The sequence below is a fragment of the Manacus vitellinus genome, unplaced genomic scaffold (assembly GCF_001715985.3).
Source record: "Manacus vitellinus isolate BGI_N305 unplaced genomic scaffold, ASM171598v3 scaffold_3_pilon, whole genome shotgun sequence".
Lineage (NCBI taxonomy): Eukaryota > Metazoa > Chordata > Aves > Passeriformes > Pipridae > Manacus > Manacus vitellinus.
The window spans coordinates 9,514,472-9,533,282 of NW_021940535.1; the positions used below are offsets into that span (position 1 = coordinate 9,514,472).

An 18,811-nucleotide genomic window follows, 5' to 3' on the forward strand; every position below is an offset into this window, starting at 1 on the left:
CCTCGGCGGTCGTGGGACGCGCCGGGGTCCCGCTTTCCTTCACACGGACGCGCTTCCCCCCGCGGCTCTCGGGAACCACTACCATGGACAGGACCGCCGTGGCCAAGATGGGAGCGATGGCGAGCGCCAGCGTGTGCGCGCTGGTGGGCGGGGTGGTGCTGGCGCAGTACATCTTCACCATGAAGAAGAAGACGGGTAAGAAGACCAAGATCATCGAGATGGTACGTGGTAAGAGGCCGAGAGCCCCTCGGCCGCATGCCCTTCTCCTTCGACTTGTCCTGCGGCCGGCGGCTCCGTACGGCCGCTCCCGCGGGGACAGGCGGATATCCTGAAGGGATATCTGAAGGGGCAGAGGGGGGATGTTGTGCCCGGTTTTGGACACAGACAGAGGTTGGACGCAAGAGCACCTGCGGTTCCACCACAGCGTGACCCACTAGCGTGGAAAGTGCTCCCTCCTGGCCTGTCCTCTCCGGCCCATGGGATACATATGTACCCGTGGGTCTTGGTGGTGGTTTTAAAGCCTGCTTGTAACTTGCTTAAAAGAAAATTGGGACGTGCACACGCACGTGTCCAACCATCTGTTGAAACTGGGAAGCACTGCCTGCTCACGGTTACTATAAAAGGAAGATGGAGCTCGCTCGCTCTCTACTGCCCTGGTTAAACTTGTTATTTAGGGTACTGTTTAAATATCTGCTAAATATCCGTAACTGGATGGTAAACGGTCTGAGTTTGGACATCATGCTGATTATGTGGAAATCCTTCAAAATTAGCGATTTGTACATCACTGTGCTGAAGAACTGAACTGAAACCATCAAATCGGTTGGTGTTGGCCAATGTATCTTTTGTGCTCTCCCCTGCAAAACTTTACTAAATGCTCAGATTTATGGTTTTTTTAATTACACATGGAAACATGTTTTGCTAAGAGCTAGGACTGTGTATGTAAATTGTGAGCTGCCTGACTACTGGCTTGGCCATACGTTGCCACACTTGCCAGCGGAATTCATACAGTGCAGTTTATGATAACGTGGGTCCAAGGAAGAATTCCGCTGTGAGTTTTTGCTAATTATAGAGTCATCATTCTTACTGTTGAAAAAGATATTGTTTCTAGTCATCAGTCATGTCATTCAGCAGTTTGGAGGCAGGTGCATTACTTTTTAGTTTCTCTGAGCCCATTTACAACAGGTAGTACTGTAGTGCTAAAACTTACTTTTTAGTTATGTGAACAATAAAATAGCAACATCTAAAAGCCTGATCACATGAGCACTCAAAAGGCAGACCTAATAGTTTCACTGACTCCTATTCACAATACCTGATTTGAACTGTAGTTCAGAAAGTGCCTAATAATTGCTGAAGATGTGTTTATATTAACTCTCTGTAGAATGTTTTAAGTGGTGTTTTGGTGGGGAAGAGCTAAACTTTTATCTTTGTTGCAAAGATTTTGCTTTTGATAGGGGAAAAAATGTTAGGCCAATGCTCAACTGATTTCTGATAAGTGAATTTCTAAAGTATGTACTTCAGATAACATTTTCAGAGCACTGTTGTTGGACACAAATCTGTGATCCTAAAGAGATACTTCCAAAAATTTCGCTTTTATGATCAGAACTTTTCTCAGCTTTAAATTGCAAGGAAAATGTTAAACTTGTTGAACGCATGTCAGCTTTCTCATGCAGAAACCTTTTTCTTCAGTTGGATGCAACATATTAATACTATCTACTCACTTAACAAGCGAGCATGTCAGCCAGTATTCAAGTTGGTAGCTTCCTGAGCTAACAAATACCTTCAGTTCTGAAGATGCAAGTCTTCTTTCTTAAGTAGTATTTTCAGTAGACACATGTGTTCAGCCTGTGCAATTTCTTCAAAGTGAAATAGTTATGTAACTTTTATACTCAGGAGTTTAGTTTGTCAAATAAGGGCAAAAATGTGTTTTATTTGAATATGCTGCATTGTGAGAAGCTTCCTGAAATAGTTTTACCCACCAATGTAGATTTCATTCAACATCTGTCATTTACTGTATCAGTTTTATTTTATCTCAAGAGAGACCTTTCTATGAGCTGTGGGGAGAAAGTGCTGTTTTCCAGTCTGTATTTAGCTAGGTTAGAGTAGTGGTGAGGAACAATACTGTTTTATTGAAATGTATTTTTTCTAATACGTGAGGCGGATCTTCCGTGTTAGATTAAAATTACAGGATTCTTCTTGAATTTTCAGCAGATTTTTTTGGTTTAAGTTTTCTTCAGGGAACATTGCACTTTGGCTTTATACTCACCGTAGACTCAGAATTACCTTGCTGTATAACTTTTATCAAAATCAGTAGGGAGCAGGCCAGTTTACACTTTAGTTACGTGAATTCTCACCAATGAAATATTCTTTCATTATAATTAATTACAGCAATTTTTTTTTACTTTTTTTTTAGTTAAAATGAAATTAGATTAATATAAATGTAAGTTAAAAATTACTAATAGCTGTCTTTAAATGCTAAAAAGACAGTGACTTTTACAAATCAAATAGAATATCTGTAAGACAAGAAAGTATCAGGGATTATGGTGCCAAGAATGTTTGATGTGAAGAAAAGTGGAAAGGATTTTCAATCATTGTGGAAAAGAGTAACCATGTTTCCTTGCTCAATAATAAAAATCAAGAAATTCTTAAATGTCTAGCTCACATTTCAGTGGATGATTTCCTTAGCACAGTAACTAGCCTGTTACACAAATTTAAGCTTAATGAAAACACCTTAAAATTACTGCATCTTATTTGAAAGAAAAGGTTTAAGTTTGAAATTAAAGTGTTAATATTGTGTCTTCATCAACCATCTGTAGTTTGCAAACAGGGAGTTTCCCTTAGGCACTCATGAATGTAGACAGAGTTACTTCAGCTCCACTTCTGAAGTAACAGAGGCATTAATAGTAAATATATAGCCAGTCACATGAAGTTCTACTCGGTGTGTTAAGAAACAACCATCTCTCAAAGCCTTGTGTATTACTTTGCACAGCCAAATTGCCAATTCTGTGAAATTATCCTAAGTGTTCCCATAGTCAGGTGAAGGCAAAAGTTAGCTGCAAGGTTGCTCTCTTTAATTTAAAGGGATGGTTGATAATTAATTAGATTCTGAAAGTAACTTTTTAGATAATGTTTCATGTCTACTTTAAAAAGAGATTAAACCTTGCAATGACATTCAATCTTTTGGATTTTTCAGGTCTCAGACAAGTTTTCAGTGAAGTTGTGGATTCTGGTATAGCAAATAGTTGTACTGACAATAGACTTCAGTTTCTTGATTACCTTTTGCAAAGCAGTTTGAGCAGTTAAGCACAAAACAGGTGTTCGCTAACTAGAGTGGAAAATGTTGCCTGAGACTTTCAAAAACACTCATCTGTAAGGAATAGCCTATGTTAATTGAAATATGGGGCTAATATAAGAAAAACTTCTTAATGAAGTAACAGTATTTTCTGTTTCCTGTTTCATACACAAAGGTGTTAGAACCCTGGGTTTTTTTCAGCAGCTTATTCCTCACTCTTTAATTTTGGGGCTTTTTATTGCATTTCTCTTATAGGGATGAGAAACATAATAGAGCTGGTTGAAAACAGAATAGCAGAATACCTTAAACTGAGGCTTCCTCTCCCAGGTTTCTTTTCCAGAAAACTGGGAAGAGATTAGTTACATCTGTCTGTTTCTCCGTTCTCGCCCTGAAGTGAGGGGATGTAATTACACCAAAAAGAGACTTTGTATCAAGTTACAGCAACAACAAATTAAAAATCAACTTAAAAGCAATGTCTGAGTTTACAGGAAACGTTTCAATCACCCATTCTTAAATGTCTCTGGGCAGTTTTCATTTTATTGTGTTAGGGGAGGAAAAGAAATGCATGGATTTTTGCATTATTAGAGTTTACTTGGAGAGAAATAAGTAAACGAATAAGAAGAGAGGTAACTGCTATTTATCTGCTTCCCTAAGAAATAAAGGAACAAATTCTGTGACTAAGACTGTTACAGGGTTTATGTGGCAGGTTTGGTTTTTTTTGTTATGATTACTTTCTTTTACTCACCAATCTCTGGTGAGACTAGGTTCTTGTTTCAAAGGGCATAAGAGCATTTGTGCCACAGATGACGGATACAGACCCTTACAACTGGCAGCAATCACACACCACTTTACTTCTTTATTCTTACCTTGTTGCTTGTAACTAGTTGTTATAGTAACTGTGATCTTACTCCAGCAGGTTGACCTCCAGGTGGAGGATAAAGTAGAGGGGCATGCAGTGTGTAGCATACGTATTGGAGAATCTAAATGGTTAGTGTTTGAAACTCCTTCATACGGACTTTTGCCTGTACAAAGATAAAGAGTTTGAGCCTGAGTAAACTGGAATCAACAAAAGGGGAACAGAAGGAAAATGGACTGTCTCTAAAGACACCACTGCAGGACATGGTCACTGTCTGAGTATTGCAGTGATAATATTTGAAATGTGACCTTGAGAGCTATCCAGTGATGTGATCCACATGGGAATAATGCTGTTCAAAAAGAATGGTGCTGTGAAATAAACCTAAGTAGTGAAAAGAACTGCTGAAATATAATACTGCCCCTACCTATTAACATGTGACTGAGAGCCCTTATATTACTAGTGACTAGCGTATTAGAATAATTTTTAGAATATTTTTAACATTTTTAAACCAAGTTAAATCTGATATGACCACTGGAGATGCCATATAAATATTTCTATAAAACTTGGTTTTTGTTTAGACTGTATTCCTCAGTAGGAATACACATTGACAGTGATAGACACCAATTACTAAAACAAGGTTGTGTTGCCCACAGGTAGTTTGCAGAGATAATAATAATATATGCCACTTAGAGAATGCATAATATGTGTGCCTAATATAAGCCACCATGCATAATAGCCACCTAGAATGTGGCTTGTAGAACAAGTTTACATGGAGCAGAAAAACCTTAAGCACAATACATGTTGATACAACCTACATACTAGTAATAGTTTTTTATTCTCGCTGTAAAATAATTCATTTGGAAATTTAAAAAATGTGGGTCCTTGGAGAATAAAAATTGACTCAATGCCAGTGTTTTCTCCTCTAATTGTTAAGAATAAAAAAGTTGTCTATTATACAGATTATGTACATACTAATATTTTACTTAATTAATATAATAAGCTGATCCTACAATTCAACTTTCTGTTTCAGAAGTAGGTTTTAATTTTCTGAAATTGCTGCTGCCTTGGGTTTTTTTATTTAATTCAGCAGATCTTGAAACATACATTCTTACAAGGAATAGGTATGGGAAGATCAATTAAATCTGTAATTCTGCATTAGTTTCCTTAGGACTCATTTATCCTACTTACAACAGTTCTCAAAAACATGATGATCTATATGTGAAAACTGAGCCTCATGTAGTAAGTATAAGCCATGTCAAGCTATAATATATATTGTAAGTATGGGCTCAGAAGAGTTTGTTTGCTGCTTTCTTTTATCTTTTGTATAAAGTCTTTCTCCAAAACAGAAAAGCAATCTTTCAATGAATCACTCTGCTCTGGAATATATTTACCTTCTAATAAGTGCTCGGTATGTGTTAAGTCAGATTTTTCTCCTCCTTCTGATAACTTGTGATTGTTGGTTGAGATATAATGGCATGTGTTCCATTAAACTTTTTACAGCTTAAGACCAATAGCAAATACTGCAAGTATTAAACATGTTACCTTTAACTGTCAAACAATATAAGCAGTAATAAGTTTTTTTTAGTTATCTGAATACACATATCATTGCAAATCTTTTCATATTACAAATCAAAGTTGCATAGCATTCCAATCGTACCATTCAGTCTTGAGTTAACAGAAACTGTCAGCTTTTATAAAATATATCTAAATTGATCGATATAGGTATTAAAGAGACCCAGGGTATGGATCCATGCATTTATAGATAGGAGGAGCTATAAATTCAATAGCAATGGAGCTGTAAATGTAAAAACATCACAATTTGTGTAATTCTGGAAAGTTGAAAATGCCTGAACTTTGGAAGATATTTCCTTTAAAAAACAACAAACAAACAAACCCAACAGCTTCTTTTTACCTGTTTTCACTAGCATGAGTAACATAACGCAAAATACATATTCTTTTCTATGCTGGCTAGTTCCAGTTTATGTTACTAGCCTTCAAGCCATCAGCCACGCTTCTTCCCTGCATGTGTGCATGCAAGTGTATTTTGTGCAAGTACAGTACAGTATACTCTTCAGCTACTGTAAAGAGTAATTCTCGGAGAGACATTAAGGGAAAATATTAGAAAATAAGCAGAGTGTTAAATTTTACTGCTGTATTTTGGTGCGTTTGTCAGACGGTAATTAATTTTCAAGATGTGAATTTTCGCTGGCTGAGCTGCATCGGACAGCGCCGAGCAGCAGGTGGCGGTGGTGCGAGCCGGGGCTCAGCTGTCCCGGCCGGTCTCTGAGGTGGATGAGGGACATTGCCCTTTAAGGAATCCTGCCACTGGCATTTTTTGGCCACTGCCTGAGAGCTCAGTACAACTGAACTGCTCCTGCATGCAGAGAGCTCAGAGTAGCAGCTCTGTCTCTGCTGCCTGTCAGATGCTCAGCAGTGAAATTTGGCAGATCCCATCACATGCTAAGTGCAACTGAGAGGCAGGAATAGCTCACAACTCTTCTTCCCGGCCTCCTTTCCTAACCACTGTGCAGAGATATAAGGTCAGATAAGGCTGGGCAAGATAGTTGTGTAAGTATACTATTGTGGAGGGTGTGGAAAATAAAAGTTAGAGCATGAGGTCTAACTTTTCCTCTGGCCTTCTTGCAGTCACATTACTGTGCAGCAGTTGATCTGTAGTGCCTGTTTCTTCCTAGGGCAGAGATCTTCATAGCAGTTATGTTGACCAGTTGCTGGATGTCAGTCACGTTCTCCTATCCAAAAGTCTTCAATCACCAGTGATCAGCTGCTGTAAAACATCAGAGAACCTGTGATGATTGCAGTAGGCAAATTTTTTTAGTCCCATGTTTATCATTCAGCAGCTTGACTGGCACTGTGCCATTAAGTTGGAATCCATGGTTGTTTTGTTAGTCACCTCTGTCTTAGGTTATTTGTGTGGAGTTTCTGACTGTTCAAGAAAAAAAATCAGTGTTCATTAGAAGTCTACTGGATTTTTTTTTAATTTGGCTAATCCTAGTATCGATAGATTGCTTTGTTTGAATGTTAAAAAAAGAGACATTTTTCAGTGTAAGTGGACATATATTTAAGGTCACAGCACATAAGTCAAAGAAGATGCCATTTTTAGATACTAAAAGTAACTATATTATTTTCATTCACCAATGCCACAAAAGAATACATAACTGCACTGACTTGTCTCAGACAATATTTACAAAAATAATTTTTAATAACACTTCTATAAATTATGGAAATAATACCTATTGCTAGAAGGAAATGGGACTTCTAGTTTCACATATATCAACCTTTAAAAAAAGAGTTAATTTATTTAATTTGTAATTTTATTTTATTTTTAAAGGGCTGGGGCAAAGCCCAGACTTGGGCACCGAAGATTCGTTAAGTGTCTGAATATAGACTTTCAGACTTCTTGAGCCACCAAGATTCCTGTTCAAATCTACTTGTTCTTACTTGTTTCCCACTTATTAGCTGTAGCTTCCTTTCTGCACCCTTATATAAATATCTGTTTGTCTGCTTTGCAAATTGGATCACTGAAATAATCCAAGTTTATTAGCGGTTTAGGTTTTTTTTACCTAAGAGTTTGCTTTGCTCCACCTTAATGCTGACAGAATGAATATGACTGAAATGTACCGTTAACCCTGTTCCTTTAAAGCTTTTCCCTCTTTGCTGGAAACTTACTAGTTCTCAGACTAAAAATGTAGTTTTTACATTCAGCAGTTATTGATGTAGCACTTACTGTTGTGAACTGCATTTGCCTTTGCAACATGTAGCAGCCTCGGTTTGGTCTGCATGTTACCATGGAAAAATGGCACGTGAACTGAAAGAAATTAGAAATTAGCATGAAGCAGTAGCATATTAACACATTAGCAGTAGTAAAGTGCAAAGTATAGTAGTGGTAGTATTACTACAGGTTGGTTTTTGCACACGTGGTTTATCGATTCTAGAAGGCAAGTACAAGAAATAAGGAGCATCCAATTGCAGCTTTGAATGGATCCAGCAGTGAGAAACACCCATAAAACAATGAGGCATGGAGGCGACACAATCCCTCATGCCTGTTACCTTTAAAAGTCTGTGGTAGCTGTATTTCATCTTTAGACTTAACCGATTATTTTTTACAAGAACTTTAAAGAAGGATCTGTACTCAAAGAGAACCCAACAGTTAAAAACTTCATTAGTCTCAATGTGTAATTTAATGGAAATATTATATTAGCACTACAGTCTTCTATGAGAATTGTAGTGTCTGGTAATGCATTGTAGATTAAACTTTGTCCTGCTGACTTTGCTTTCAAACCGAGTCCCACAACTCCACTATTCAAGGGTCAGAGTTTATTTGATCTAGATACAGCATTCTTAGGCTTAGTGAAAAAAAATCTAAGCAGATGTGGTTTTTTTCTTAGAAGCAGATAAGAGAAGAAGAGAATCAGCAGCAACTGCTTCAGTCCAAGCTGTGGGCTTAATGCAAATTCCATTCAAGATAGCGTTATGTGGGAAACTTCCAAGGAAACAAGCATTTGTTTTAAGTTCTTTCAATGCATGTGCATATAGATATATAAGGGTATTTAGTTATAAACAGTATACATGCAAATGTACAATTTGGGGAAAAAATAGTATAGCTCATCAAAATTACATTATTATGCAAGGTGAGCTTTTGTACACCTGATAGCTAATTAAGAATTTGTAAACATACCACAGTATATTTACATACTGCCAGTTCTTAGAATTCTGCACTTTTTGCCTAGATATTTTGAGGAAGGATTAGCAGCCTCACCTGTAAGCATTATGTAAGTAAGTGTTAGATTCTGTGTAACATGAGAGAAGTGGATCTTTCAAACAACCAGACTCCAACACGCTCCATAGCAGTGCCATAGGAAAACGAGACTACCGCTCCAATTAAAAAATTCTTATTTGTCAAAATGAATTTTCTGTATCTGTGCTCTCAGAAGAAGAACTGGCAAGAAAAAGGAAGGATGGGGTAAAAAAATAAGATACTTGCAATTAAACACTATCAGGAAAAGCAAATTATTCTCCCTTCTCAGGGCCTTTTCCAGTTCTGCTCTATTGCCTGTAAGGTAAAGAACCCAGAACTGCATTTGGTATTTAAGCTGGAGGTTCGTAATGGAATTATAAAGGGGACTATCCAGAGAGTATTGGTAGGAAAAGGCACCAGTGAAATAAAACTATGAAGGCCAAGAAAAAAGCCTCAGTTTTCTTCTGTCCTGCATTGAGTGAGTGTCACAACCTTGATTTCTTCTTTCAATTTTGGTGCTTATATTCTCTTCTTTTTTTGCAAGGGCAGGAGAGAAACAATGAAGCTAATCAGATTAAATTTTTGCTAAGTAGGATGTCACTTATAGAGTGATATTTCCAAGATAGATACTCACTGATTACTAAACAATACATAACTTCCTTTTTAACCTGCTAGTTAAAAAGGTTCATTCTCTCCAAAGTGAGGGAATAGGAACTAAGCACAGAGATGAGGTGATTCCCCTAACATATAATCAGAGAAAAAAAGATGGCCCTCTGGAGCTGTAGTCATTCATCCCGGAACCTGTAGTACTGGTTCTGTATGTTCTGTACCCCCTATATTCTCTCAGACTAAGTTTTGACCTGGACTAATGAGTGACAGGAGGAGATCACATAAAATACTGGAAATTCAGGCCTTAGTTACTATTAGTTCTTCATAGACTTCTACAGAGAAGTTGAAATGTTGCATGAAGCGTTAACTTCTATTGCCACAGTTGTTACAGTTCTTTCTGAGTTTTGTGATGTGTAACAATATCTGTGTTTGAAAAATAATGTGTAAGTCCATCAAAACCTCTTACCCTACATTCTGTTACCTGTAATTCAAGATACCAAGTCAGCAATGTGTTTGGCTTACCTTCACTCCTGCTTTCTTGTAAAAGTCAAAATGTCTGTTGATTTATCACCAGCAGAGATTGCTGCCTTTGGAGTGGTTTCGTAAGCATGAGAGGAAGGTGCATAAGGGACAATGATGCTGCAGTATCTTTTATTCTCTCATCAGAGAGATGAATTAAATACAACAAGAAAAAATGCTTAAAAAGTTTAGCTGTTCTGTATACATTCAACTGTATGTGTCAGCACTAATAACTTAGTGTTCAATACAGCCATAAATGGTCAGACTTTTAGATGATCACCAGTTTTCTCATGTATTGTAAAGAAAGATGGATCTCTGATCAGATCCAGAAAATCTCTATCAAAAAAAAAGTTGTTAAATACGTTTTGTTTTATATATATATATTTTTATATATATATATATATATAATAATATTATAATAATATAACCATTCAGGTTAAAACCTTCACCTTCTTAGCATATATCTTCTCTGGATTTATCACAGTTTAATGAATTAAGTCTTTGATATGTCCTTAGCACTTTTCTATAGGATATGCTATTCAAGCTCTTCTTTTTGAAGAATCATACTCCTCACAAATCATCTCTATAAAGACATACACTTTCATATACAAGTAATTTTTCTGTACTGCATCATACCAATTGCAAATATGGCTAGTATGGGTTTTTTTACACTAAACATTTACTGGAAAAAATATGTAGTATCCAACCTTCTTGCAAGACAACCTTCTAAATCTTTATGTACCCCAGCTTCATCAAACTGAGCATTTATCTTACTTTCCTTGTAATTGTCACAAATATCAAAAGCTATTCCTGGAACCAGCATGCTGCTCATTAACTCAGTTCACTAGGGCATGAATAATAATCATGTTTGAATACAGTTGGCTTGTGTTGGTTCCTTTCTTCTGCTTGGTTTTGGTGTATGAGTATACTAAGGTTCAGGTAGCTTTCCTTGTCTTGTAAGATTATATCAAGTAGACTGCTTTGGAAAATGAGTACTAAGTAAACTTACTACAAAAGCAGAATTAGATAACAAATACAGTTCTTTAATATTTAAAACTGATCCCTACAATAAAGCAAGGTATTGCTCAAGTAAAGTTGAGCAATATACAAAAAATATGGGGATATATTCAAATTTGTTCAGTTGTAGTAGGGTCACTAGAGAAGAATAAAAGGTAGTAAGTTCACAAAAAGACTCCAGCTAATGTTTACACTGCAGACAGGTTTCAGTCACCTCTAAATTTTGTAGCAAATATTCTAATGAGCAGAAATTTCTCCTAACTATGTCCTCTTTCTTCATCTTTAAAAGCTGATGCCAGTTTAGTTGAAGTATTCAGTTTTTTACTTAAAAAAACAGTTAAGGTAAGTTACCTAACTTTCTTAGGTAACTTACCTGTGCTCTGTTAATGTCTTTCCACAAATAGATGCAACTTAGGGCAAGGGTGTGTAAGGACCGGTAAAACCAGTTTTTCTTTACTTTAGACTAAAACTTGCAGTGTTTCATATTCTTTGAGAGTATCCTGAATCTCTGCACACCAGGTCCATCTAACACACCAGCATATAAAGTTGAACCTTTTCCCAGTCTTACATGAATGACAAATTACCCAATGTTTTAACTGCTGTTCTTTTTTACCCCTCTCTCTTTTTCTGTGTTGAATATTCTATAGTTGAGATATGGCCCTCAGCCAAAGAGAAAAGGTTAAAATAGACCCTGTCTGTTGACATAGCTATACCTCTTTAGTTCGTGGATCTTAAAATATATTTAAATGACCTTCCATATTTCAAAGAGTAGAAATGTCATGCTGGAGTTTGTTTCTCTCTCTTTAAAAAATTAGTGGCAATTTTAATTCATCTCTTACCAGAAGTTAAACACTGTAAACAAAAACTCAACTGACTTAAATCAGCAGTAACAGAACATGGTTAGTAGGAGCTGTTGTAATTGAAGTGTTTGACACAAAGGTTTCTTGGAGTTGAAAAGACAGTTTTCCTTGGTTTGTAGACGAGGAGTTTCATATATGACAATTTCATTAAAGTGAAAGTACATTATTGATAGAGATACAGTAGCTGTTTTTCTAAGAATTAGGTGTTGGCTGCATTAATGTTTACATAAATTTTGCTCACGTCATTCTCTAGCTCTTTCACTAAAACTGTAATAATTTATGTGAAATACTTTCTATTTAGTCTGGTATACTCAAAAACAGTCTGCAAGAGCTGGAATTAATTTCTGTAATTCTTTTTTTTTCAATCTGGAATTGTATTTAAATTTAATTAAATAAGAAACCTCCTTTTTTCGGTTCCCTGACTTTCATAAAAAGCACGCTAATTTTCTTTAAATTCTTGACAACATTAGAATTCATTTTCTCACTGAATCACATCTGAGAAGTACCAGAATATCAACAAGCCAGCTCCACAACCCACCAAAGTCTAATCAATCAGGTTCACAAGACACATCTATATATCAGTCCTGGTGTCACCTTTGAAATATATAAAATCCCAAAAGCAGTTACTTTGCAAACTGAATGTATAAAGTGATGCCTTTCCCTGAACTACATGATTCATCTAGCAAGCATATTTTACTTCATTATTCACAAGGGATTTTTTTAAATTAGAAATCCAGCACTGACATAAACTACAACTTTTTGTTGTGCAAATTATTCATATTTATTCAAGATATTGCATTATACATATGTTTCCAAAACAGTATTATAGAAATATTAATGAAAAGCATGCTAACTATAATAAAATACTATAAAAGGTAATATTCCCTGTATGGTACCTTCTACAGCAGTGTACAAACGCTTTAACAAGTGGATTAATAGGAGCTAGGAATCCTGGCAAATGTCAGTGCCAGGTAAGTTCAATTTACTGAATATAGCCTTTGCAAGGATTATGTTATATTTTGAACATACCTTTCAAATGGTTTTGCTGCTTCAGGATGCAGCAGACTTAACATGTACATTTGAGGGGATCTTGTTCAATTCTAAGAGGATGAGTGTTGACAAAAGTTGCATGTTTTGTATCAGCTGAAGTATTCACTAATTGTCTTGTTGGGTCAAAACAGAGAGAACACCACTAAAAAAATGAAAGTACACTGTAGGCCAGATACACTGAGGAATTCTAATAGAGTACATACTGACCTACAGTTGGAATGTAGACACAAAACATACAGATCCACTGTACCATTCAGAAAAAAAACTGTTGAATTTTTGGGCTTCTTTAATGTAGAAGAACAGCACATCCTCCTTAGAAGGAAATTTTCATAACTAATGAATTTCTAGAGTCCTGCTGTTGTGCGTTTTTTTCGTAGCAATAGAGGTTTTGTATGTGCTACACTACTAACCTGCCCTTGCTTCAGTTCTGATGATCACACTGCTCACACTGATGGCCTGATGTTTGATGATATGAGTTGGCCTGATGTTTGTGGTTCATTCTGGCAGCCAGAAACGGTGATCATGAACCTGAGGTTGAACATGAGTTATGGGGTGATACAGAGAAGCTTGCGCTGTTGCTATAGCAAGAGTTAACTTCATGTGACACTTTCAAGCATTTACACAACTTCAGAGCATGAAATATGATTAGACAATACTTCCTTCATCCTCTCACGCTAAAAAATATTTCTTTTAATCCGTCTTCTGTGTCACCTAGTTACGGTCTTTGATCAGGCAACATGCCTAATGACAAACTTCTGAAAGCAGGTTGAGTCGCCTTGTCTTTCAAAAATCCTGACAAACAAGGCTCCTTGATTTCCTAGTTCAGTATCATACAGATATTTACAGCCAAAACAAAGATTAATTAATTCATTTGCTTCTTCTACATAAATAAATGTGTGATACCTAGTAAATATTAATGAGAGCATATCACTGAGCGGTAGGAAATTTGTGGCACTCTGCAACAGGAAATCCTAAAATACTTGCAAAAATTTTATAAATGGTTTAAAAAGTAACAAAGCAGTCAACTTCTGCTTTGAAAAACAAGTGCCTTCCTCTGTTAGAGCAGCCTAAATTTGCCTGCTGCATCCATGAAAGCTGTTCATTCTGTGAAGGTCAAAGGTTTTGTTGTTGGTGAACCAGCTGATCTGTAAGCCCGTCGGGCTGTACTGCTGAGCATAACAAACTGCTGTGCATTGCTGACGTGCGTCACAGGACCCTGGGGTTTTGCACGGGGATTAGTCAGGCTGTATTTGGAAACGCCCTCAACTGCACCCTGTGCTGCTATATTAGTGTTTCTCAAGCAAGAGGAATTTTCTTTTGCTTCTGCAGCTGCTCCTGCAAAACCCTCTGGTAAGTGTGCACAGCTTCTGTCAACAGTACCGACTGTCTTCTTGCCTGCATTTTTAAGCCAAGGTTGTGAGCTGAGGGCTTACTTGCAGTTGTTTACTGTGACAAACTGTATTTTTATATTAAAAATTTGATAGCACAGAATTAGCAACAGCACTAAAGGAATAAATATGCAGTTTTAATTGAATAGGTTAATTCAGCTTAAATGTTTCTCTACTTTTAAATATGTATCAGAGCATTCTTAAGTGTTGGTATTTTCAGAGTGATGTCACTATGTACCATGCATGTCAGCTTTTATTTCTATACAGCAGGAATAGAAAGATCACAAAATATAGCAGACCAATTCTTAAAAGGATTTGGTTGGTTTTTGTTGGCAGCCTGCATGCAAGCCCTGCATCTCTGGACTCTGCTTGCCACCTATGCTGTTGCAGTAGGACAAAATCAAGGACAGAAGAATCAGGAGTGCCCTAAGCTCAACGCACAGGTACTCTCCTTTAAAAGCACAAGAGCAAACACTGTTGTCATGTTTTCTGTGAAAACGCTCTCTCCAGATTTTTTTTAATTGGTTTTTTTTTTTTGCAAACTAAGTATCAGAATCCAGCACATAAAGTATAAAAAAGATGTAAATAAATAAAATAGGAAAAATCATTTTTAGTATGCATCCTATTCCGTGTCTTAAAATAGCTTAGGCAGTGAAGCCACTTCAAGTTATTTCATATAACCTGTGCTGGATATCTTATAGCATGTTATCAAGCACCTGTGAAGATGCTCAATGTTCCGTTGTTTCATTCACATAATAACTTTGCCTATTTAGTTTTTAGACAAGTCATCCTAAGGCTCTTTCTTGACATAACTACTAAAATAGTCATTTGGTAATTACTAGTTACTAAGGACTTCTTACCGTGTTTGAGCTTGCAGCATATGAATATAAAATGTATTGTGGTTTTGGTAATTATAAATTTTAAGTGTTTGTCCTGAGCTCAGGTTATGCTAGCGGAGCACACAATCAGTAGTGCATTTCTTCTGACTAGCTGCACATAATGGAGTGACTGATGTGACTACACTCATGTCCCGTAGCTTTTGATGTTCCTGTCTAAAACTTAAGCCTACTACTGGGGCTGCTAGGAGAAACCTCTGCTGCACTAATGGAACAAAATTCAAACAGTCTGAATTAAAGCCAATCTTGCTTTATACGTATATGAGCTTTTACATATGGTGGAAGAGATACACACTCTCTTGTTCTGTGGGTTTTGTAACGGCTCCCCTGCTTCTTGCAACTCATACAGTGCAAATAGCAGAAGTTACATGAAGAAGCTTGCATGTATTTTTTAGAAGTCTTTTTAGAAAGCTTTGTTTTCTAGAGTAAATAATGTTCTGTAATAATAGGGAAAAAATGGGACTGGAAAATAATATGTAAATCAAGGAATGTGCTCCTTTTCTTTATAATTTCACCAAACTGTTACTTTCTTCCACCAAGAACACTAAAATCAATTTTCTCTAACTTCTGGGTATCAAATTTCATGGTTATCACTAATGCCACGCCTTGCCTTTTTTGGAATATGTCCTTAAGTGAGTATATGTGATAGCTAGTCTCAGACCTTGGCACTGGGCATCTGCAGTTCACAAAATAAATTTATTCTTGGTTTATAGTCATTTATGTGGAAATTGTCAGCATAGACTAGAAATAAAATTTACAAATAATTGAATCCTATCCACTTTATCACTTTGATTTGCATTTTATGTGTTCAGAAATAACACTGATAGTTCCCTCTCCTTGCCAGCGCACCCATGTGTGTTCTCTTTATCAAAAGATAACATATTTGGAAGCTAGGCTAGTCTAAGGCAGGTTTACCAACAAAGTAGAAAAACAGAAATTTTGTGATACTTGAAATTCACATACTGTCAATAGCATTACAGCTAAATGATATTGTTGTATCACTTATGTGACATTATGGTCAGCTGAAATTTTATGGAATATTTTAATACATTTGTAAGTGTGAGAACAGTTCTTACTATGATTCACAATTCCTGACTCGTATTCTATCAATGACTGAGATTTATAGAGAAGTTCCCTTAAAATTTTATCCACTCATAATTCAGGGTGTTTTCTTCACAGTGATTTTTGGGAGGCTTCCATACTAGATGAGTCTTTGTAAAATAAGAAAACTTCGTATTTGCCAAGTAGTGTAAGCTTACAGGGTATCAATATAAAAATACTCTGCTCCAGTGTTTTATGTCCTTCGTCAAAGCATTGCTTAGCAGACTTATGATGACAACCTCCTACAGTTTTAGTTATTACTAGTAATATTTCAGGTTATGTGTCTAGATTTGATTGTGAAATGAGCCATATCTCTATGTAGTTAAGATAGCAAGTCATTCATCAACTCATCCTTCCCAACTTAAAATTACTGACAGTGAAAACAACAGAAGGTCCCACACTGGTCCTTTATATCAAGTTCTTTATTTGACATTATTTTTAATTTTTTTTTCTATTTTTTGTTTTAATCATAGAGACTTGTTTTACTGGATAGGGGGATGGAAGTAACTGCTTTACCTCCAACACTCAGTAGAGTCAGAAATTCGGTATAATCCTAATTCCAGAATATGACATTACTCCCTATGCACGCAATCAGTTATTCATTTCCTGGGATACCTGATTGGAAATGTTTGCTCTGGCAGCTGTAAATTCACTTAGATCACTAAAATGAATGACAGGTCTTATCACCAGCTCTTGTTTTATAATCAAAATGACACAGCATGCACTTAGATCCAGGCCGTCTCACATACTAAGAAAACAACGTATATATTAAGCAGCACCTGGATACAATATAAAAGCAGTTCCATTTGCACTTCTGTTTTGCACTTCTGTTATCCAGTTGTATATAAGAAACTTCATTTCAAAACCAGAATTCAATAGGGTCTTTACAGCAAATACTTTATTAAACCCAGCTACACAGATGCATGTCTCATGTACTAAATAGACTTGTAATTTTCAAAACTATCCTGGTTGTAAAATGATGCATTCTGTGGTTTGTAGGACTGGGAGATTTCCAAACCTGCGTGAATCCATTACTGTTCATTCCTCAAGGTATGACTATAACATCGTTAGCTACAAAATAATTTCCTGCATCCTTATTCCAGTTACCTGCTGTCACAAACAAGCAGATCATTTTTTCCTTTTCATAAGTCCAACTAAGCTCAACCTTTAAAATAATCTTTTTCAGTTTTGTTCTACTTCCTTCTTTCAAAGGCTCATTAAAAATGTCAGAGACTAGAAATTTAAATGTCTTTGTGGCCAGTGTATATGCCAACCACAAACTACCTTTGGGAGTTGTCACCTTTTAACATGTGTTTTAAGAGACACCAGCCTCTGTGCTATTTCAGTAGCATATAGATGTCCTTGGTAAGAAAGCAAAACTCTTCTCACACTTTCATAAAATGACAGAATACATAGAGGCACTTAAATCATTCAATATGAGGTACTTTCAGATGTCACAATGAAATATGAATTCTTTTTCCTGTGCTTTAGTTCTGAAAAGCTTTCTTGACTTCACTAGGTGCTGTGGAGATTTTTGTTTGGCTGTTCTTCCCAATCAACTAGTGCATCAGATTTTGGGGCCTTTTATGTGTATACTGAGTTGACTCCTAGAGTTTTCTTAAACTATAAATAGAAACACAAATTTTATCAAATTGACTGAACTTTTCTTATTAGCATTTTTTTCACCCTTTGTTCTTTCACCTGTCTTACCAGTTCTTTCCAACTAGAATCTGCTTTTCTCTTTCAACTGTGAAGAATGGCAAATATGCAACAATGAAACAACAGGTAGACTGGGCAGAAGTGGAAAACGATGAAGTTTGAGACAGTTTGCCAGAAAACTGGTGACTGCAGTTTGTTTAGACTTCTATTAGACAGTTTCATTTACTTCTACTATAATAATGGTGAAGACTAAATAAAAGAATCGCTGCTTACTGTTGAGTTGCAAATATTAATACAAGGAACTAGTATTGAGGAAAGGGGCTATTTTGACTAACCATATTTATCTGAGGCTTTATCAGATGCCACATCTGTAATGAAGACTTGGTTTTTCTGTGAAAGTGCCTGTGAGACAGAAATTGTCTGGGTTATAATTGCTGCAGAAGACTTCCCCCTCCTAAATTAAAAAACGCATCAACTGACATCAATTCTTGTGTAAAAATGAAAAGTGTACTGGAGATAAATTAACCTTATAAACTGATCTTGAGTAGGAGTATCAGTTTTCAACATCAAAGCAGGAAGCTTTCATCATACTTAAAATCTTAAGCAATCTCTTGTTTAACATGATCTACTGAAGTGTTTACCAAGATTTTTCCTCGGGTTGTTTCAGAAGCTTACGAAAGGGCTCTGTCTGAAGTGAAACAGTACCTGAAATGAAACAGTGCCAAACAATCCACCTTTCCTCATACAATCTCTTCCTCCGATCTCTCCATCTCCCTCAACATCTGTTTAAATTAGTTATATTAGGAAATCT

At 36.4% G+C, this 18,811-nt stretch overlaps 1 protein-coding gene and 1 long non-coding RNA gene across 6 annotated transcripts in view; one reads left to right on the top strand and one right to left on the bottom strand.

Moving 5' to 3' along the window:
• NT5C3A (5'-nucleotidase, cytosolic IIIA) overlaps nt 1-18,811 on the top strand; it is a 26,456-nt gene continuing 7,645 nt past the window's right edge. The window contains exons 1-2 of one of the 5 annotated variants that reach the window (XM_018075434.2): nt 1-195; nt 14,681-14,787. In XM_018075434.2, the coding sequence (XP_017930923.1) occupies nt 84-195; nt 14,681-14,787 (219 nt within the window). In that variant the 5' untranslated portion in view covers nt 1-83. Of the gene's footprint in view, nt 222-14,680; nt 14,788-17,340; nt 17,392-18,811 lie in introns of those variants that run through there. The other 4 variants (XM_018075437.1, XM_018075438.1, XM_008920936.4 and 1 more) reach the window with 4 other exon arrangements.
• LOC108640206 overlaps nt 5,339-18,811 on the bottom strand; it is a 24,694-nt gene continuing 11,221 nt past the window's right edge. The window contains exons 2-3 of the long non-coding RNA XR_001920993.2: nt 7,891-7,971; nt 5,339-6,930 (exon numbers count right to left, since the gene is read on the bottom strand). This is a non-coding gene — a long non-coding RNA (uncharacterized LOC108640206). The remainder of the gene's footprint in view (nt 6,931-7,890; nt 7,972-18,811) is intronic.